The 23,268-nt window shown below is 28.1% G+C and overlaps 1 protein-coding gene across 1 annotated transcript in view; it reads left to right on the top strand.

Annotated features, from left to right (window-relative positions):
• Nucleotides 1-23,268, top strand: part of LOC142320292 (lachesin-like) — a 339,547-nt gene that overhangs the window by 232,501 nt on the left and 83,778 nt on the right. Inside the window, exons 6-7 of the mRNA XM_075358000.1 lie at nt 6,413-6,510; nt 14,884-15,058. Of these exons, the coding sequence (XP_075214115.1) occupies nt 6,413-6,510; nt 14,884-15,058 (273 nt within the window). The remainder of the gene's footprint in view (nt 1-6,412; nt 6,511-14,883; nt 15,059-23,268) is intronic.

Raw genomic sequence — 23,268 nt, 5'->3', positions numbered from 1 at the left:
AGAATATCCGGAAAACTCCACCAGTTTTGTGGTGAAATTGAAATAAGTAAAATGATAAAATGGAAGAAAAAAGCATATAATGCTTTCAAAAAACGTCCAAGATCAGAAAACATAATTTATTTCTCAAAAACACAGGGAATATAGAAAAAGACTTACGACAAATATAAAAAAATCCTGGCAACAATACGTTAATCCATTAGCAGAAATAGAATAATAGAATAGAAGAAATAGACATCTGTGGCAGTCGTTTGGAAGTGAGTGAAGACCATATGCAGACCTACATTCTTTACTCCATATAACTGGCCTTTAATATGAAGATGACATAATAGATTCTCAAAACGAAATTGCTGAATTACTAGCCAATAAATTTGAAGGAAATAGTAAGCGGTTAATTATAATGAAAATTTCCTAAATTAGAACTTAAGGGTTCCTTAAATCTTGGAACCAAAATGAACTTGTCGTACATTGTACTTTGCGAAATAGATGAACTAGTGAAAGCCTTTAAGAAAATCGGCAAAACAGCATGTGGTCCGGATGAAATACTTTTCGTCATGTTCAGACAGTTAAGCACCACTGCAAAACTCATATTATCAAAATTGTAATAATGAGATATGGCGAAACGGAATGTACCCGCGGTAGTGGAAGAAAGCATACATTGTTCCAATTCCCAAAAAAAATGTTAGCCACACCTAAAAAACGTTAGTCACACCTAAGAAAGGTAGACGTTATACATAACAACGGAATCAAATATGCCAAAGGCGATTTCCGTGCTTTCCAGTGAGTAGTTTATTATCTGAAGCCTGCATTATGCTATAACATCATACAAGAAATATCTTAATATTAAGATATGCAGCTAATGTATGGGTTTTTCCTTCCCACGCAAACAGTAAAACTTTTAATAATAATTCTGTGGCTGCTTTATATGAACACCGCGCCAACTGTTCCTGACTATCCGGAATAAGATATTTGTGAGTAACACGAGTTTGCTTTCCCCGATACATTACCAATTTGTAGATCATGGCTTTTTCCATTTGTAAGCACAAGATTAGATCTCTCTAACAGAAAAATAAAACAGAAACCAGCAGTAATCATCCAACAGGAATTTTTGTCAATCATCAGTGACTACGAAGGATGATACATGAAAATTTACACTATGGTTCTAAAATGGAACATGTTGTTGGCTCTCTCTCTCTCTCTCTCTATATATATATATATATATATATATATATATATATATATATAATGGAAGATTCCAGATATGGTCAGTGTTTACAGGTTGAGCTTACTGCTATGCAGCAAGCTCTTGGCTATTAAACATTTCTTCGATGAGAACAAATTCTTGTATTTTCCGACTCTTTAAGCGCACTAATTGGTATATGGTATATAACATAATGCCTGCATTTCTGGAAGAATGTTTTTCAGGCAATTTCCTTAGATTCAAAGGAGATCGATGGTTCACTGATATTAAATAATAATGCATGTTTAATCGCGGAGTGTTTTGGTTTACGTCTTATAGCAATTCGAATTCTACCAACATCTTCCGGTGTTCTAACACTTTTTTCTGCTATTTTACGTTTTAAATTTAATGTGGAAAGTTTCCTCAAACACTTTAACCCATAAGATAATTACCTGAACAGACCCTCCCATGACGCGGAATATTAAATTGATTGTGAAATAAACTTATTATAGTTGTCTCCGAGTCACAATTTTTATAAAAATATTTAACCGAGAAAGCACTATGTACACCTAACTGCTGTTTCATGTTTACTAAATGTCGTTAAATAACTGAAAATACATCATCAAATTTATTCCTCCCCTCATCCAAACGTCAAATGAATAACCAAACTTTTAAGCTTCCTAGATTCACTGGCGTGGCTGTTCTATATAGACACATAAATATTGAGACAAAAGTTAAAACGGAATGTGATTACAAACATTTTTTGGGAATATAAACTTTTAGTATCACACATCTGGTCATTTCAATAAAACTATTCAGTAGTTTTGACTATTAAAATTGTAGCTTATATTAAATGATTCAGTAAAAGTGAAAATCTTTATTGGAAAAAAAAAAGTTTGTATTACTTTTCTAAACCATATTAATCAATTTTCATGAGTTGCAATTCATTAAATATAAATACCGCTATCACGTGAGTACAGCTAGTTTATTCAAATAAAAAATTCATTAGGTTATTGAAAAAAAATCAATCTTTTAATATATTGTAGGTTTAATATATCATGACTAAAAAGAGAGAGAAAAAAATAGTAACTGAAGTATTTAATTATTAATGAAATAATTGAACAGTCAGCTGAATTTACAAATGGATACGTTCCCACGAATGTGGCACGAGATCGTATCGATCGGTTTTTTCAGCGTAGTGTAATGGAGAAGTAGTTAATCTAATATTGTGACATTCAACGTTATTTTGGTTTTAATCCTTTCATAAACAAATATTGTATTACTATGGAATTATTGTTATTGCAAATATAAATTCTGCACACACTCAAACACATATGTGTTTTTACAAAATAGTATTCCATATGAATCAATGAATTGTTAAATATTTTGTTGAATATACCGAAATAATACGGCTTTTGTTTTTTGAAATTAAATTTAAACTGGTTTAATTACTTTCTGGCCTAACTTATTAACAGAAGGATAACAACACACTTAAAATTTTGATATATGTATTTGTACACACAAACACATAATACTTCAAATTTTATTTTAGTTTAGAAATTTGTGTTGGTTAATAATACAAAATAAAAATTTCCCGCTAAAGATTATACAAATCGTATTTGTATAATCAGATAATACTTTTTCTTGCAGATTTTTTGCTGATAGCCATCCTAAGTATGTTATTTACACAAGTATTTTTTTTCAAAAGAGATTGTGAGAAAAATTTATGTTTTTTCAACTTACGTAACGTTCTTTTTTAATTATTGTGTACTTTTATGCTTATTCGGCAAAAAAACGTTAATTTAATTTTCTGTTTTATTTAACCATACCTGGCGTTGTATTAATATTATTAGTATCAAGAGTACCCTTAAATTCCAATGAAATATGTTTCTTACAAACTTTATGTGCTTTAATCCGTCAAATGAATGGAAACTAGATTCTCTGTAAATAAACTGTTAAAATTAATTTTCTACAAGTAAGGGCAGAATATTCTAAGCCGAATATAAAACTTCGATTAGTGTTAAAACAAATTTATACTACAAGTTTTGTTAAAATTATATGACCGTTTTTGCATAATAAATATAATTGTTAATTTAAGCAAATTTGTATGATTTTTAACAGACAGTTATCTAAAAATGTGAAAATTAAAACAAATAAATTCTGTTTCTGAAAGTGAAGAAAGGAAAAAATAGACTTAATTTTGGGTTACTTATTTCACTGTCATATGTGATACGTATCAATTTAACTTTTGCAATATAACTATCTAAGAACAGTCAAAATAGTTTACAAGTTACGAATTTAATGGATAAATTACATATTATGTAGTTGTTTAATTATTCCTATTTATATAAAAATTTTATTTTCACAATATCGATCATGGTCGCCATTTCTTGTGGGATGTACTTTAATTTTTTCTTCTTTAAGACTTTTTTAGCTTTCGCATTATATTACATGTTTTTTCATAGTTGCTTTTGTACGGCATTCTGTTTTATTTTATTTTTAGCAATAATAACTTTAAGTTTGTTTTCCTTCCCTAAAAGAAAGAAGAAAGGCATTATATTCTTCTACATAACCGGTCAAAGCAAAGTTTGTTTCCGGTCGCGTGGTAATTTCGCTTCTAATAATAAAACACAAAATCTTGTGTTATATTTTATAATTTGTAATATCTTCTTCAGGATCGTTTCATTTTTACAACTAAGTATTTTCTATTTTTAAATTTTTAACATAAATTATAAAATAATGTTATAGTAAAAATATTACCATTAAAATTCCACATGATTTTTGAAAAAGTATTTATTTTTCCATTACATATTTTAAGCAAATATGTACTTTAAAATCAGTACATGGCACAGTTATTGAATTCGGCTGAATAAATAAATTAAAAAATAGCGAATTATTGTTAGCAGCGAGAATCAATAACTTAATTGTATCATAGTCAATGTATTCGAATTTAGTCATCATAATAACCTACAGAGTAATATATTATTTCCTATTTTACATTAAACCTTATTTACAATTTCTTGATGATTTTCAATGCTTGATGATTTCATTTTATTTTTTTTCTTTTGCTTGATTAAAATTCATTACGGAGGTCAATGTACTAGGTTGTATTTGGCAGTATGAAATTTAAATTTAAAAACGAACAAAGTATTTAGATGTTACCTCCGAAGATTCTATCGTCCTTTTTCAGTATTAATAAAATACATCCTTTCATAATAAAATTTAATAATATAGAGAAATATAGAAAAATATATCGTGAGGATTTTACAGTTTACTCTTCCGTTCATATATTGTTATATTACACGATTAAAAAATTACATTAATTGTTTTATTTTCTTTAAAAAATTATTTATAATAAAGGCAATATATTTTTCGAGATTTGTTATATGGATTGCAGAGAAACGATTTGGAGGAAGATAAGAGAAGCAAGTTAGGCAATGTGTAAGTTGTGCATTCAATGTACAATTGAATTTTAACAAATGTCTTGTTGAGTTATCCGATATTCCTCTTTGTACAAGATTTCTTCCTTTTCCGGAATCTTGGTAGGTTATTCACCGATACTAAGAAGTTTTCTTCCACTGAGCCATAGATACATCGTTCACCATTTTCGATTTCAAGCTGTCTTAAAGCAGTATTTTCTTGGTTTAATTAAAGTCGGTGATTCAGTATTGCCAACCGTTGGTAAGAAATTTTAAAATCAATTACTTCTATATATTTTTTACCTCTTTTTCGATACTACTGCCAGCAGTTGTAGTGTTCATTTTTATCTAAAATTTGTCTACTTTTCCAAACAATAATAATAATTTATAAAATATTCCAGTATGCCATTAAAATAATACCGAACGGAGTTAGCAGCTACTACCTCGTTTATATAATCATTACAGAACATTTAAACTTCAACTCCTGTTTCGCCTTGACGGTGAGTTACTGAAACATTCTTTTATAGCCGAAGAATCGTCAAGTAAAATTTATTTCTGCAACTAACGGATTAATAATCCATAAGCAGAAAAATTAATTTTCAAATTTCAATACGTTATTTTAAAATTAATATTTTTCGCTTCCGTTATTTTTTCTAATCAATGTTGAAACGATTTATTGTAATCTAACCAAAATTGTCTATATGTTATTAAAAAACGTGTTAATGTATCGTAAGTCACAGTACGCTACCGATGAAGTACTAGTGGATTGAACGCTACTCTAACTGTTCAACGTTACAAGGAATTATTGATTAGTATAAAACAAATTGTTATGTTTATAAGGCATAACATGTATTTGTACCGTTTGGTTTTACTATGTACAAAAAGTTTTTGCGACTGACTGGAAGTTTCTTATTTTATATTATATTCAAATAACAGCTTTAAAATAATGAAAGCATAAAAACATTTTCCCATAGAATTCCTTGTTATAGGAAACTTTTTGTTGGAAATAAAAAATATTTGAGGTCATTTCTATAAAATAAATTATATACTTTTTTTAATTTTGACAAAATTTCTGCCATTTAATTATTCCGTTAGCATTATAAAGAACTAATATCTTAAACCTGTAAATGATAGTTACTATTTTTTTCTAATCGTTCGTTACTTTATTCCTAGGTTTTAATTTACTTCATTCCTAGTTTATCATGTACTTACTTTACATTTTTCATGTATCATAATTATTATACTCATCGTTAGGTTATCTACTCATATTCAAATAAAGTTTTATCCCACAATTCCACTTTCTACAAATTGATAATAATATATACATGTATATACACAACAGTTTCTTTGTTTTTTTTTTTTTGTTTTTTTTGTATCTCTCCCCCGGGCTGGATCAACGTGAAGCAAAAACACAGCCCGGGGGAGTGTCCATTATTTTAACGAGCCTAACCGCCTACCGGCTGTAAGTACCGGCATGAGAGACAGGCCCGGCGGTATGATCTTAATTTCCTTGCTTGGCCTCTAACCCCCAGTACAAAGCCACCAGGTCCGACAAAGTCGTGCCCAGCGACTCCACTCTGGAAGCCGGGACTCGGTCTTGGATTGCCAATTTTTTTTTTGTTTTATATTAATTGAATATAAGTAAGATATGATTATATCATATTTATTTAAATATGATTTTAATAGAATTTAAAGAAAAAATTGAAACAAATCTATCTGATGCATTTTTAACTAATATTAAGGACTCATGTATTTGTTGATATAAGTTTAAACAAAATCTGCATTCTAAATGTCTTATCAATTATTATACATACAGATCCTCCGGAGGTTGAGGTCGAACGGAGTTGGGTTCACTCCGGTGAAGGTTATGAAGCACAACTAGTTTGTATCGTCCATGGGGAACCACATCCAAATGTAAGTACAAATAAATATATCTAATTTAAATTGTAATGCTGGATTAATTTTATTATAAATTCTGTTTTACATGATAAATAATAGTTAGCCCTTTCTTTAATTTTATCTTGTAAGTAAAACAAAAAATAAATACAATCAAATTTCAGAGTAACTTTTGGTTTTAAAATATTCTCTTACTTTATTTGAAAATAGTTAATCTTAGTATTGATTTTTCCATTTATATTTTATTCTCCTGTTTGTCAATTCACGCGTAAAAACCGTACTGGTTTTAAATTAAATGTTTGTTCTAAGAACAGATTTAAGGTAAAGTATGTACACTCTACCTGCGCAAATCAGCTTTTTCGTTTTGTGTAAAGTAATAAGACATAACTGAATTTTATTTTTGTCTTAATTGATAAAGTAAAATTATCTAAAATAGAGAATTTTTCACAAAATCCAGGAAATAGTATATTTGTTTTTCAAGGTATATGCAAAAATATAATTATTCCATGTTCACTTTGATGTTATCAGATAGATACAACTTAAAAACTTGCAAAAAATACAAAAAATTAATTAAAAACGGAATCAATAGATATAAATATTGACTGGTTCTTTGAAGATTACTGAACGGTTTACTTCTGTAATTGTGAGAAATTAAAATAAATATAAAAAAAATAGAAAACTCTAGTCAAATGAATTTTCTTGCGCTTTAAAATAATTATTTATATTTATTCGAATATTTTACTGGAGGAAGAATATTTCCAATAGCTTAGAGCTGAAAATAGAAATATCTTGATAATTTTATCGGTTTATTCTACTGAAAAAGTATGAAGCTCCTTCTGCTTAAACAAGACATGTTTTCCACTCCTTGAGGGTGTAAGTATAAATACCATTTTGAGATTTTCCACATGTGGAGATTATTAATAAATAAAAGTCTTTGAAAACATCAGCCTTTATCATATCGAGAAGAATTAAAAAACGTTTATAGATGTACGTAAATATGAGTAGATCAGTATCAAAACTGCCAATCTTCACTTAAACATTTTTCTGGAAAAAGTCAAAGACCTGTTACTATATGAAAAATTACGATATGTTTATGAAAATAATTCCCAGTGATTGTTATTATTAAACAGAATTAGTGTACGTAGTTCTTGTTCTAGAAATTAAAACTTTGTAGATAATTTTATATTAACAAAATAAGATTGGAGATTGCCACTTTTAATCCTTATTGATGGATATTGGCTGTTCTGTTCCTGAAATTTTGTATTTAGATTGTAATGTTTCCGAAACACGAGTCATTAACTCACAAATTGTTTTATTTTTTAAATATGAAATTTCAACATAATTATTTACAATTAAAATAAAATTAATTCAATTGTAAATTATTATTCCAAATAAAATTTTTTTTTTTTTTTTTTTTTTGTCTTCAGTCATTTGACTGGTTTGATGCAGCTCTCCAAGATTCCCTATCTAGTGCTAGTCGTCGCATTTCAGTATACCCTCTACATCCTACATCCCCAACAATTTGTTTTACATACTCCAAACGTGGCCTGCCTACACAATTTTTCCCTTCTACCTGTCCTTCCAATATTAAAGCGACTATTCCAGGATGCCTTAGTATGTGGCCTATAAGTCTGTCTCTTCTTTTAACTATATTTTTCCAAATCCTACTTTCTTCATCTATTTGCCGCAATACCTCTTCATTTGTCACTTTATCCACCCATCTGATTTTTAACATTCTCCTATAGCACCACATTTCAAAAGCTTCTAATCTTTTCTTCTCAGATACTCCGATTGTCCAAGTTTCACTTCCATATAAAGCGACACTCCAAACATACACTTTCAAAAATCTTTTCCTGACATTTAAATTCATATTTGATGTAAACAAATTATATTTCTTACTGAAGGCTCGTTTAGCTTGTGCTATTCGGCATTTTATATCGCTCCTGCTTCGTCCATCTTTAGTAATTTTACTTCCCAAATAACAAAATTCTTCTACCTCCATAATTTTTTCTCCTCCTATTTTCACATTCAGTGGTCCATCTTTGATATTTCTACTACATTTCATTACTTTTGTTTTGTTCTTGTTTATTTTCATGCGATAGTTTTTGCGTAGGACTTCATCTATGCCGTTCATTGTTTCTTCTAAATCCTTTTTACTCTCGGCTAGAATTACTATATCATCAGCAAATCGTACCATCTTTATCTTTTCACCTTGTACTGTTACTCCGAATCTAAATTGTTTAACTTCATTAACTGCTAGTTCCATGTAAAGATTAAAAAGTAACGGCGATAGGGAACATCCTTGTCGGACTCCCTTTATTTAATTTTTTAAATAAATAAATTTTTAATTTTTTTAATAAAAAATTAAAAAAATTAAATTAAATCTAAAAAAATTAAATTAAATAAATGTTCTTTTTATATTAAATCGATAAATCATCACTTCTTCAACAATTTCACAGCAAATTTCTTTAGAATCTATATTTTCTTTGATTAAATTCTGAATATTATCAGTAAAAAAATCTTTTGTTGCACTGCAAATTTTTAAAGTTTCTCCAGCTGCCACCATAAAGTTTTTTCACAAATTAAAATTTTGAATAATTTTTTATTCAAAAGTTTATTCACATCTTTAATTTTAAGATTATTAACAGGAACTCCTATCAAAATAAGATCAGGATTTATCATGCTTGCATTCTTATTCTTTTTCGAAACTGCCCGAAAATTACCCATATCATTTCGATAAACAGCTTCGCTCCAAAAAAGAGTTTCTGACTAAAAATCAAAAACGTTTTTGCAGCGCTTAAGATAAAATTTCTTCGACCAAAAACTTAAAATGTCAATCAGTCGTAAATTTTAAAACTTTTTTCTGTTTCTGGTCGCCAATCGTATACTTAACAATCTGTGATTGTTGCTCCGGAAATATTTTGCTCCGGATCTATTATTACTTCTTTCTGTTATTACTTTTCTTACACCTTTATATAATTTTCAAAAATTACAAAGACCTAATGAGACGGAAGGAACGAATATACGACAATAGGGAAAATTACTTCTATTGATTTTACATTTTTTGGTGCTTTCAAAAGCCATTTACAACACATTCTAATTAATATCAAAATTTTATTTTGTTCACCGTATCCATCAACGGCTAAATGTATTACTTTAATGTAAGTTAATTCAATGTTATTGAAACGATGAAGTACGGCGGAGGCAACAAAATTTGAATCTTTATGGCATTGTTCTTCTGCAAAAAATATGTAAACACTTTATCAGGAGTTTTGGAATCTCCTTGGACAGTGGTTAGATAATACATATACAGCTGACGACTGTATTAAACAGACTAATCAGGTAGTTTAGGAAGATCCTGGTTTTTCTGACAGTAAGAACAGAATCAATAGATGATTTTATTTTTCTTGAAGCAGTAAATAAAAAGCTTTTGCTTTTAAAGAATGTACACTTTGTTTGCTGCTTTCGAACTATTTTTTAAACTTTTATTTTAATCTATTCTAATTCGTTCTTACAGTTCAAGACTTCATGAACAAACGTCCGTACTCGGACATTCAAAACTAAGTTAAATCTCGTATTGAAAACATCTCGAAACAATCACTCCTTGACTTTTTCATTAACACGATTTTTTTCGTGGAAAAGCTTTTGTTTGCCACATTAACTTCGAAGATGATTAAATACTTCGTCATAATGTATATATTAATCATCATAATATAAAAATATTTTATAGATTTATTGTAGTAATTACTGTAATACAGTGGATCTCTTTCATAAATCAAAACCTGAGGAACGATTTTTTCATTTTAAGCTGAATTAAAAAAACAATAATTAATTTAAAGAAAACCGACTGTAAAAAATATCAAAATGTTGTATTTTGGAAATTTAAAAATACTGTATGAAATAATTACTTCAATATAACTGAAATAATAATTCTATTCATATTGGACTACATAACGTATATATGTTTGTTCCACTATACAGTACGGAATAATAATTAAAATTCATGTTTTCTATCAAAAAATTAAATAAAAATAATAAATTACAAAAGGTATCAGTTAAAAAAGTTTAAAAGAGAGGAAAAAATAATGGACATTTTTGAAAAATTGCGTTACATTCCTATTTAAGAAAGAAATTATTGAGAAAAGATATGAAGGAAGAAGATACACTTATTAGTGTAAGGTTGCTGCAAAAGAGTAGAACATGAAAGTGACTTTTTAAATAGAATTCAAGGAAACGGGCAATCTGATCCTTTCTTAATAAGCATAAAAAGGAACAAAGAAATCAAAGAACGTATATGAGAATGGTATAATAACCAAAGAAAACGTGGATTTATATAACATTTTACGTTGAGTACAACAATTTAGGTAGAGATTCTTATAAATATTAAAAACTGAAAGGAAAGAGATAGTTTTGAAATTAGATGTGCAAGATAAGGTGGCGGATTGATGAAGTAAAAAATTCAGTAGTGTTAAATAAAATACAATAAAACGTTGTGCCAGAATTATGAAAAGAACGAAATTCGTTGGTTAAGCAAACAGTTAAGATATTCAAGATTAATTTATTTAGTAAAGGATGAATATGTAATAGGTAAAAACTGACAAAGAAAACCATAACTGGAAAGTATAAAAATTAATTAGGAACAAGAAACATAAAACATGAGATATAAATAAAAACAAAAGAAACAGGTGAAAATTAAATTATTGAATTACAAGTAGAAGAAAATGAAAGGTAATATGTGGAAGATTTTACTTCCGTAAAATACCTTACATCATGCATAATGTAATTCGCAAATTAGATCAAAACGTGTTTTTTCGTGAAATCATGTGAGAATAGTTTTGATACTGCAAAGTATTTTTTTTTTTTTAAACTAGTAATGATTGACTTAGAGAATAAAAAATCACTTCTTTTTAAACATTTATTGAGAATTTTATACAAAAAAACCTCTTTTAAAAAAAATTATAATATTTAAAAATAATTTTTTAACAGCAGATTATGTCTATTTTAAAAACGCGCACGCACTCACACACATTGAATCTACAGTATAATGTAAAAATTGGTTTCAGATATTATTGATTTCCGATTTGGTCTTCCATGAGAAGAGTTTTTAACGACTAAAACTGCATTTGTTCTAACCAACACTCATTCATTATTGCCGGCCAGATTTCAACTCATCTAATTGAATTCTTTACCCAGTAATATCGAAATTTTATCTCCAAATACCACTTTGTTAACAAAAAAAAACGTTATACATCCATTATTATTTATTTTTAATATTTTTTTTTAAGCTGCAATTTTAATTTTATAATGTATATATAATTAAAAGTTAAATAACTCTAATTTTAAATGAAGTTGTGATTCTAATTCGCAAAGATATGATAAAGAATTTTAAAATACTACGTTTTATAATATTTGCTTAACCAATTTATTTCAAATTTGCTAACGTGTAAGAGGTAAGATAAATTTTTCTATAATAACCTTACCTTGTTGCAATTCTGAAAATTAAAAAAGTGAAGCAACATTTTTAAACTTTGTGGTGATAATTTTAAATTGCATGCTCTAAATGTAGCGTTATTATACTGGAAATATCCAACTCTTATTTATAATATTGGAGTTGAGAACGAAGAAACTTAAAGTAGCCATCATTCTATAAAATTATTCTTTTTGTACCTAATTTTTATTATTTTATAAAGCGTAAAGTGCAAATAAAATAACCAACATTTATTAAAAGTGTGAGGATCGTTTGGAATCGTATAAAATTATTTTTTACTTTTTGTACCAATTGAGTGTAATTTTATGTTCAAAGTAATTTTTTAAAATGTATTTTATGATAATTTAAAAGAATTATTTTATAATTGTAGGAATTAATGTAGAAGGAAAAATACATTACATCATTATTATCTTTTAAGTGATTATTATTATTTTAAGATATAATATTTTGATATATGTACGCGACTCAATCTGGATATTGAGAAATTGGCAATTGAAAATGTTTATATAAATACAATTTATTAGTTAGGGGACATAAGCGAAAGAGGACAAATCAATAATAATGACAACAGTAATAATAATTATAATAAGCGACAATAATTAACAACTCAAAATAATAATGACAGTAATAAATAAACAAATAACGATCGTAGTAATCACAAAAAAATAATAATAATGATAATAATAATAATAATAAATATTAATAATAATAATAGAATTTGAAGTAATCGTCAGTATTTATTCACAGGTAGATAAATAATATTGAAATCCAGAATTCAGTCCCACTGATAAAAGACTTTAAAATGACCACCAGTCTTAACACTTTTAACCATTAGTCTTGTATTAACAATAATAGTAAAAGTACAAAGATTTTTACTGCAAATACGTTTGCTGTTTACAAATAAAATTAGCATAACAGTTTATGAATAAAATATGGTACATTATCTCTTTCACTTATAGTCTAACAGTAATAAATAACTCACAAAACCATTTCTTGTTTTCATGTACTGGAATTACTTGTAACGTCACCGCAATCGCGCCGAACTTAGTTTTCGTAAGAAAACTAGAAATTCGCTTTTCACTGACCTCCTCGCAGAATACTCTCGCTGACTGACATCGCCGACTCATATCTAGCAGAATGACGTGTAAGGTCTCGCTTAGACTGATTCGCAGAACCGATTTCAAGTGGTTTTCCTCAGTGTAATTATACTCCTGTCTTCTTTAAAAGCCGCACCGGACCCAACTCGAAACGTGAGAATGACCGTCCACCCTCACGTTCCCACGAAATTCCTACTCAAGTCTGTAACTCTTCTCACGCAACAAACATTTGCTAAGTTGTGTCTGTGTGCAGTGTTACAAAACACGATTGCCAAACGGACCTGTTACCTTTATTAAAAGGGTTTCTTTTAGCCCATTTCCGGATTTCTCCCATTATTATATTTTCTACTACTTTCTTTTTAATTGGCAGGAATCCATTACCAAGTCTGCTACCCCGGTATTGTTACAATATAATACATCTTACTTATCTCACTTATATATGTCGTAAAATGTATTATTATTATCTTACGATTAAAATTATTTTTATGTTTTAAAAGAAAATTATATTTTTCTTTTATGTGACAATTTCACAGATGCATTTCTGTGAACCAATTAGATTATTTAACTAGTTACCAACCAACTAGATTATCTGTTTAATAAATGAAATTTTCATATTCATTTTCATATTAAATTTTTAAGACTCTTAATTTACACAATAATTACACAACACAAAACGCTTTTAGTTGCATGAACAACTGAAAGGTACTTATTTAATTTATTTTAGGTAGAAAATTCAAACATTTTATTCTACATAGGCAATATATATTCTGCATATAAAATATCCTAGAAAACTTGTGTAACTTGTGTAATTTTATTCAGGATCTGGAGGATTGGTATGCCTCGAGCTCGTCTTTAAGGGCAACGGATACCCAGGTGTTCACCAACCACGTAAACTTGAACTAATACTGTTTCGGTTCCGCCTGGCAGCCGATGAGCTGTGCGTCTGCGCGGAGGTCTAGTCAAATGAACACCTAATGTTTGACATGCGGCGAGTCAACGTTGCGAGAGCCGCATTGTCGGACCGTGTGGAAGTTCTTAGAAGTGGTTGCTTTGTTCAACTGGCATTCCGTTTACTTAAGGAAAGACTCTTACCGCATTGCCGGTAATCATCAGCGCAGCTCAGCTTAATTATTATGGCTACAAGCACTATAAAATGGTGGACAGGTACTTGCTGGCATTCAGCGACTTAGATGTGGCAGAATTGCTGCCTAGACGAAATAAATTTTATTTATGGATGATATATATATTTTTAGTAGTTGACGAGGTGCGCCTACCCATTTTAGCAAATATATGACGAGTGGTTGGGACAAGTAAGCTTGTGGTGTATGGCACCGCGCTTACTCCACTCACGCTGTTAGGTAAGCTCTATGAGCTATGTTAGGATACTGGTCGCTAAACTGTTTGAGGCTCAGTTGCCGTTTGTGGCACAGAAATTCGGTCTTATGCTGTAGGGTGACCGAATGGGGTGGTAGCGGGAGAAATGCCAAGCAAACCCAAAAACCCTCTTAGCAGAAAAATAAACATTGTTTTTTTTATCTTTGTACTTATTTAGGCGAAGTCAGTTTGTACCCAAAACCAACTTCCCGTAACTTTAAAAATATTATTTTTGAAAAGAATAAAGGATAAAGGATCTCTGACTTGCTTACGGATATATTCATATCTCCATTAGGTAAATTTATTAAAATTTTGTTATCCATTACTATTAATTAATTCATCAAAAGTAAATCTATTAATATTATCAATCAATCAATTACAAGTTATACCTTGTAATGAACTTTTGTGTGTCATTTATTTATTTTTTTTCAGACTGTATGGTATCAAGATAGTTTCTTACTGGAACCAACGGAGAGAAGAACAATGGAAACAAGAGGAAATAAGCATACATTAACAATAAAAAATATACAAAGCAATGACTTTGGCAATTATAGCTGTGTTGCTGAAAACTCACTAGGAAGAGCAAAAAAGTATATGGAACTATCAGGTAATTATTTAAAAAAATTATATTCTGTAAAGTATTTGGTGTTTTACTAGTAAATTTTTCTTTCTTTTTACCAGGAAAGGTTCTTCCACTATAATTTTAACGAACGTTCCCAGATTTAACCTCTTAAGTACTAGTGCCGCGTGCAGCTTGATGCAGCCGTACGTCTACTGTTGCGTATACTCGATTTTGAACTTTCCCGGCAGAGTACTCTCGTCTTGTTAAGGCGATCGTGACTATACACTGAAATGGTCTACTGGTGAACACGTCATTGCAAATCAGCCGATTTTGAAGTCGAGACTTCTAAGGTCCAAATCCTAGTAAAGGCGGTTAATTTTATACGGATTTGAATACTAGATCGTGGATACCGGTAATCTTTATTATTTGGGATTCAATTAACAACACATCTCAGGAATGGTCCACCTGACACTGTACAAGACTAACTTTATTTACGTTCTTACATATCATCCTTGAAGTAATATCTTAAGGTGTTTGTGGAGGTTAAACAGAAAAATCTGATGTGGATACCACATGAATAGCTTGTACGCCTATTAAATTACATATACACATTTTTTGCTGCAGTTCACTTCAACTTATTTCATCTGAAAGTGAGATACGACCCTCCAATTCTTTAATAAATTGAACAATTAAACAATTGCTGAAACATTAGTTTTGATTAACATCAAATAATTATACAATTATTAATTCAACAATCTTACATGAAATATTAGGATAGAGTAAAAGTTCCTTTATTACTCATATTACTAGATCAGTATTTTTTGTATCTTCGTGAGTTGCTGATTAACGGAAGTTTCAGATTTTTGGTGTGTCGCATAAATAAAAACAATTAATAATTAAACTATTCCGTTTAGTGAACTCCTGTATACTGGTTACAAATGTTAATTTCGACCTTACGGTGTAATATATTCAGTTTTTATTGTTGGATTATTTGGTGAATAATCAAAAATGTGAAAGAACCAATCATACAGGAAAAAGAAAGATAACATGAAGAAATACAGCTCAAAAAAAAACGACAAGAAGATGAATATGAAGTGGAAGAAAATGTTAAGAACAAGGGAAGAATAAAAAAAAGTAAGAGAGGATAAAAACAAAGAGGAAGAAAACGTTAAGGCCAAGGAAAGAATAAAAAGGTTAAGAGATAATGATCAATATAAAGAGAGAGAAAGTTTGAAAACTACAGAATGTGTACACAAATTAAGATCAGAAGAATTATATCTGACCAAAAAGCAATTAAATGATTGGCAACAAAAAACAAATAAACGAAATGATGATCAACTCCAACTTAGGAAGCATATTGTACGAGAATATCAGAGGAGTAATGAACTAAAAGATAAGAATTTTTGGCAATTTATTAAAGATCAAGCATGTATGCTTCAGTGAATACTGTTTTGCTCTCACAGGAACAACATCCTGTGAGAGTCTATTTTTCAGTCACTCTGTAGTTAACTTTAATGTAGATAAAATTAAACAGAAATTCCAGAATAATTAAATAAAATTAATCAGAAATTAAACTGTAAAATCCAAAGTAATACATCCCTAAATTATAATTTTCAATTAATATTAAATAATCATAAGTTTCACCAAATATATTACATATACACATATGTAATAATGCCTATTAAATTACATATACATATTTTTAAAAGTATATAAAATTTTATTTCACTAATAACTTCTGATTTTTTTTCATGTTTTTTACAATTTAATTTTTTTAATTTTTTACAATCGGGGTAAATAATTATTTATAAATAAATATATTTAAATCAAAAAAAAAAAAAAAAAAAAAATATATATATATATATATATATATATGTATTCGAAGCCGGATTCGAACTGATGTGCCTTCCCCTTGTAAGATCCAGATATTTAATTAATTTAAAGTTAATTTGGCTATAACTCTGGAACCAGTGAAAATAAATACCACTTATGATGGATTACTTATTTATTGTTTAACTATTTTTTTACAATCACGGGTTAATAATTATTAATAAATCAATATATTTAAATTAAAAAAGAAAATTAAAAAAACTGTTTCAACTGTTTGTAAAAAAAATCTCTTTCCGCACGCCGGAAGGCGGACGTAGATTTCACCGGTGCTAAGTAGGGGATAAAAAAAATGTCCACCTTAAAGTAAAGAAAAACTTTAGATTTACTTAATACGACAATGGCTCCATGTGAAAAAAATTTCACACGTTTAGCATACGATAATCCGATCTTCTCACAATTCCAGCAACATTTTGGTCATCCCTTGCCGTAAGGTAGGTCACAAAAAAAAATTATTTCAGACGAAAGTTTTAGGTAATGTTAGAGGACTAACGACCACTTTAAACTGATTCGATATTGTGCCTGTTAAAGGAGGTATGACTTTTGTCTTCGAAACCCCATTTTTCCACCCCCTGAGCCAATAGTTGGTGATATCAATAAACTTTACTTAGATAAGTTTTAGGCCCTTATCCAAAGAATAGTAGGAGTTTTAAACGAATTCGATATTCTACTTAATAAGAAGTTATAGCAAGATTTTTTTTAAAAAAGCCCCCCCCCCCCCCCAATGGTCCGATTTTGCCCATTAACGAACTTGACCGAGATTTTTGGTCGTTACATTTTATGTATCAATTCGAAAGTGATTGGCGCAAAATTACGGCAGTTATCGTGTCCACAAGAAATTGAAATAGATATATCTCGTGTATAAATATATATACGTATCACTATAACTATGTATAAGTATATGTATAACTTTTGAACTTTCGGTGGTTTTGGGGTCTGGGGGGTGTGAAACGCGAAGGTAGGTCGAAATTTTCCGGAAGTCGAATTATGGTACTTATTACAATAGGTAGCTTTCTTATGAAATCTACCTAAAATCAGGTAGCTATCATAATTATACTAGTATTGGTAGTTTTTCTTTTGAAGTTTTTAAAAAAAATTATTTACATCTGGACATGAATTTAGTTAACTGGATGACATATTTATAAAAATACCTAATATTTAACTAACCGACTTCGGTTGAAGGTGACTATTATTCCGGCTGCAACTCTATTCAAATTTAATAAATTTTGTTGTAGAAAAAGAATCTGTACTAAATCAGATCAGCTGAAAAGGTATTATTGCAGGAAGAATAATTTCTTAATATAAAAAGGTTGCTTCCATATAAAAATTATTTCTCCTACAATAGTATATATCATTGTTTATTATATAAAATATACTACATTAAAAGGATGCTTGTATTTTTTTAAATGGCTGTGCAACTAGTTTAAAATACTAACTAGTTAATAATTAGTATAAGTGCTTGTTATTCTTTAAAATGACTGTTTTAACCAGTTTTTTATATCACAATCAATAATCATTCCGGTTATTATAGACATAAATAATTAATAATGGGGATTAATAAACCTGGTTTTCAATGCTTGCAACCATTTCTTCTTTTTTTGTTTAGTCTTCGGAACTACCGTAAGGTATTACTTCAAAGGATGAATGAGGATGATATGTATGAATGTAAGTGAAATGTACTCTTATATAGTCTCAGATTGACCATTTCTGAGATGTGTGGTTAATTGAAACCCGACCACCAAACAACACCGGTATCCACGATATAATATTCAAATCCGTATTCAAAAGTAAACTACTTTTACTAGAATTTTAACCTTAGAACTCTCGTCTTCGTAATCAGCTGATTTGCGATGACGAGTTTAACTACTAGACCAATCTGGCGGGTTAATGCTAGCAACCAATAAATAGCTTACATGTTAGTTGTTATTTATACTCGATTAATATTAAAAATGAAACTTCACAAAAATAAACTACCGACAATATTTATTTCAATAAATGTTAAAAATAATTCTGTAGGCAATAAATAGAAAAAAAAAATAGAGTATCTTAGTATTAGTAAATAACATTTGTAGTGAGGTTAACATTTAATCTCTTCATTATGAACGAAGATGAAAATTATTTTTATCTTTACAACTTTAATTATTTTATTAATTAAAGAAAAGTATTGAAAAATTTATATAAGTAAATAATGATTTATATTTTTTAAATCGGTAAAATAAAATAAAAAATTCACACTAACTACATTTTATGCAAACGAATAGTATCGTAGGGTTCTATAAATATAGTTTTGATAATATCATTTATTTGGACTATTTAAACAACAATTTCATTACTATTCATGTAGAAAAAATGTTCAAAGTCAATAAATTAAAAACTTTAGTTACAATAATTTATTGAATTAAAATTTTTAAGGTTAGGTAAGTTAAAGAAAAATTTCTAAAAATTAACCTAATTATTTTTTCAATAGTATTTTTTATGCTAAACAAAGGAACACAATATAGATATAACGTACTTTTAATATCTTCCCAATTTCAAACCCAATTTAATTTTAAAAAATTACAGACAATCTTCAGGAGGTCCCGGGTTTGAATCCCAGTCAGGGATTTTTTCATCGCTATAAATTTCCATTAGAGCTAAGTGACGATAGCAGTCGATGCTCGTAATCTCACAAAAAAAATCATAGGTTAAACTGTTTATATATATATATATATATATACATGAGTATATCATTAAATAAAAATTTTATATTTTTTTTAATAATTTACTTCTAAATACGGTGAAATAAAAAAATGTTTAGGGGAGATAATTTTTTACTTGACAGTATGACTGTTAAAAGCAAAAAATTGATTTATAGATCGATCTGTAATCTTAATCGATACACAATATAAAGATATAAAAATTTATCGATACAAACCACCTCAATTAAGTTAAACGTTAACCCCAAAATACGTTTTACAAATACTTTTTTGGATACTAACTAGTAAAAGTAATACTTTTCACTTTATTTTTTTTCTTATAAATCTACAAAAAGATTTCACAATTCGTGTTTAAAGTTAAAAAGGGAAAACTTTGGAAAATTATTAGGGATGGGAGGAAAAAGAAATTAAAACCCTGGTGAAAGAAGATTTGTTTATTTTACATAGAAATTATTATTTTCGTGAAATTTAGAATACTAGAATTGATAGATCACTCGTTTTCTATAAAAGGATCGTTAATTCTGATAACCGGGTTACATCGAATAAAACTGAAATCAAATTATGTATTAACAACAGCCGATCCGAACGATTAATTGATATAATAAGGATCAAATAAATTTAATGATTTGAATCAATTCTAAAAACAAATAGATTGTACTAAAATTAAATGCACATTAAATTTAATAAATAAAATAAAATTACACATCTCTATCGAAATTATTATAATAAACCTTCCGATGTAGGAGATTAATAATTGGAAATCTGGCCATTTTCAATCATATTTTAAAACTAATGGCTACTGTATAAATTACCCCGGCCAATATTCTAGTTTTCGGTTCTAATTAATAATATATTCTTGTTATATAATAAGTTACAAGTATTCTAATTATAACAAATAAGGGACGGAGATGATAATGGTGGTCGAATCAAATATAATAAGAAACTAAAAATTTCCAGGAAATCGTACGTATCAATAAATTAATACATACAATTATGTAATAAATGTTTTCTAAATAGATCAAATCAAAATATATCGTATATTGTACTTACTTATATTATTAAAGTCGTATTTTGCTTGATATCCATTCATAAAATTTTAGTTGTTACTTATTAAAACATCTTCATCACAAAAATTTGTTTCACTGCAATAATGGTGGAAATTTTCACCATTAATGAAGAAATACAGTAATGAAAACTACACCATATTAAAAAAAAAAAAAAAAACAAACTAAAAGAAGCACAATTCAAATTCTGTTGTTACTTTATTTTAAATACATAAACTTTGATTTAATCAATTAAATGCTTTTCAAACAAAAACAAAACAAATATTAATTTTAAAATAAATGATTTATCTTTAATGATTGCTAACTATATACTAAGTTAATTCTAGTTTTAATTTGCCTCGTTAGAGAGCATTACCGGTTTATGAAATTAAAAAGACTCACGATGACTAATTTTTTTACATCCTTCACTCCCTTGCCGACATGAAGAGTAGTCACGTACAAGACTTTTTGTTACATAGTTTTTTTATGCACTATCACTTATCCTTGAAATCTGTACATATAATAGCGTTCGTCTGTTTGTTTCAACAACTGTCAGTTTTAATAAAACTTTTTTTATTTAGTACACGTAACAGTGTAATTATAAAATGAGTTTTAAACCATATATGTTACAGTTTAATACTTGTTCGCGAATTCTTTTACACGTATACATAACTTTTGTACGAACAAATAAAATAAAAAAATAAATAAATAAATCTCAACAACAAAAAAAACCTTTTTAGGCTACTAGGGAATATAGAATGACAAATGAAATGGTTTCCTGTCTTTAAAATGACGAGTATTTATTTTATATATTGATATACCAATTGAAAATATTATTATGTTCGCCAAATGGTTTGTCTAATTAATAAACATCATTCATTAGTTTCATAGAAAATTTTACTCTTGATCAGTAATATTGGTATAGTAGATATTTTACATACATCACAGTCATAAGTTTACAAAAAAAATTAAGTTTTAAAAAAAAACTTTTCTGAGGATTACCAGAGGAATTTCCTTTACAAAATACATGAAATTATCATTTAAATCAATCAATTTGATGAAGAGTAAGCCTTGAACATCTATTATTTTTACTTTTCCAGATAACGGGTCAGATTTGACCTCATTGATCAAATTATTTGTTTAATTTAAAAAAAAAAAAAAAAAAATTACAAAAATTTATTTGATTACATATAAAAAATTATTTTTTGAAAAAGCTTTTATTTAACTAACATTAATAAAAAAAGGAAACAAATTATAAAAACCCTCTAAAAAGTCGAAAATAAGAATTAAATCAAACTGAGAATTTTAAACAAAAAAATATAATCTATTAACAAATATAAACATGCACTGAAAATGCTTTTGTTTAACTAAATATTTTCATTACTTTTAATTTTAAAATTTAATAATTACTACATTTATTTATTGGTTATTTATTAGATATTTATATAATTTATTTTTTACTTTTCAGTGCATTTTTATATTTGTTAATATATTATATTTTTTTGTTTAAAATTCTCAACTTGATTTAATTCTTATTTTTTTACTTTTTAGAGAGTTTTTCTAATTTGTTTCCTTTTTTATTAATGTTAATATTAATCATTAAATAAAAGCTTTTTTAAAAAATAATTTTTTTATATGTAATCAAATATATTTTTGTAATTTTTTTTTTTTGTTTTTAAGACTAAAAAAAGTAAAAATATTTATTTTTACACATCGAAGTTACATACGCGTACCAAATTTCATTGATTTTCATACAATAGATCAAAATATATAGCAGTTGCAAGATTTAATTATTCCTAAAGCGAGTTAAATAAAAGCTTTTAATTATGCAGTATTAAAAGCATTAATGTGAAAAAAAGTTCTTTTCGGCCCGCCGGAAGGAGGTAGATTTCACTGGTGCTAAGTAGGGATAAAAAAAATTTCCACCATAAAGTTAAGAAAAACTTCAAATTTACTCAATACGACTTTGGTTGCGTATGAAAAAAATTTCACCTGTTTAGCAAACGACAAGCCCCACCATACAATTTCAGCATCATTTTGGTCATCCTTTGCCTAAGGGTCATATCAAAAATTTTCAGACAAAATTATTAAGTAATGTTTAGAGGACTAACGACCACTTTAAAACGATTCGACACTACGCCTATTAATGGAAGTAAGATTTTTTTTCTTCGAACCCCCATTTTTTCCAACTCCCTGGGCAAAATAGCGATTTTTTTTTCGAAAAAGCCACTCACCCAATTTCTACTCTCATGGTCAAATTTTGGCCGTTAACGAACTCGACGGAGATTTTGGATTGAATTATTTTTAGAAAGCAATTTGACAGTGATTGGCGCCAAATTACGGCAGTTATCGTGTCCACACGAAAGTGAAAAAAAAAAAAATATATATATATATAAAATTGTTATATATATAATATAATTTATAATTATATATAAAATTATAATATAATTATAATTAATTATAATATATAATTATATATAAATTTATAATTTTTTATATATATAAAAATAAAATTATATATAAACTTTTGAGTTGTCGGTGGTTTTACTGTCTGGGGGGGATGTGAAACGCAAAGATATGTCAATACATAAAAGTTGAATCATGGTACACATTACAATAGGTAGCTTTC

The sequence above is a fragment of the Lycorma delicatula genome, chromosome 2, assembly GCF_047948215.1.
Source record: "Lycorma delicatula isolate Av1 chromosome 2, ASM4794821v1, whole genome shotgun sequence".
In the NCBI taxonomy this organism is placed as follows: domain Eukaryota; kingdom Metazoa; phylum Arthropoda; class Insecta; order Hemiptera; family Fulgoridae; genus Lycorma; species Lycorma delicatula.
The sequence above is the reverse complement of the archived record's forward strand: the minus strand, read 5'-3'. Positions and strand labels throughout refer to the sequence as shown.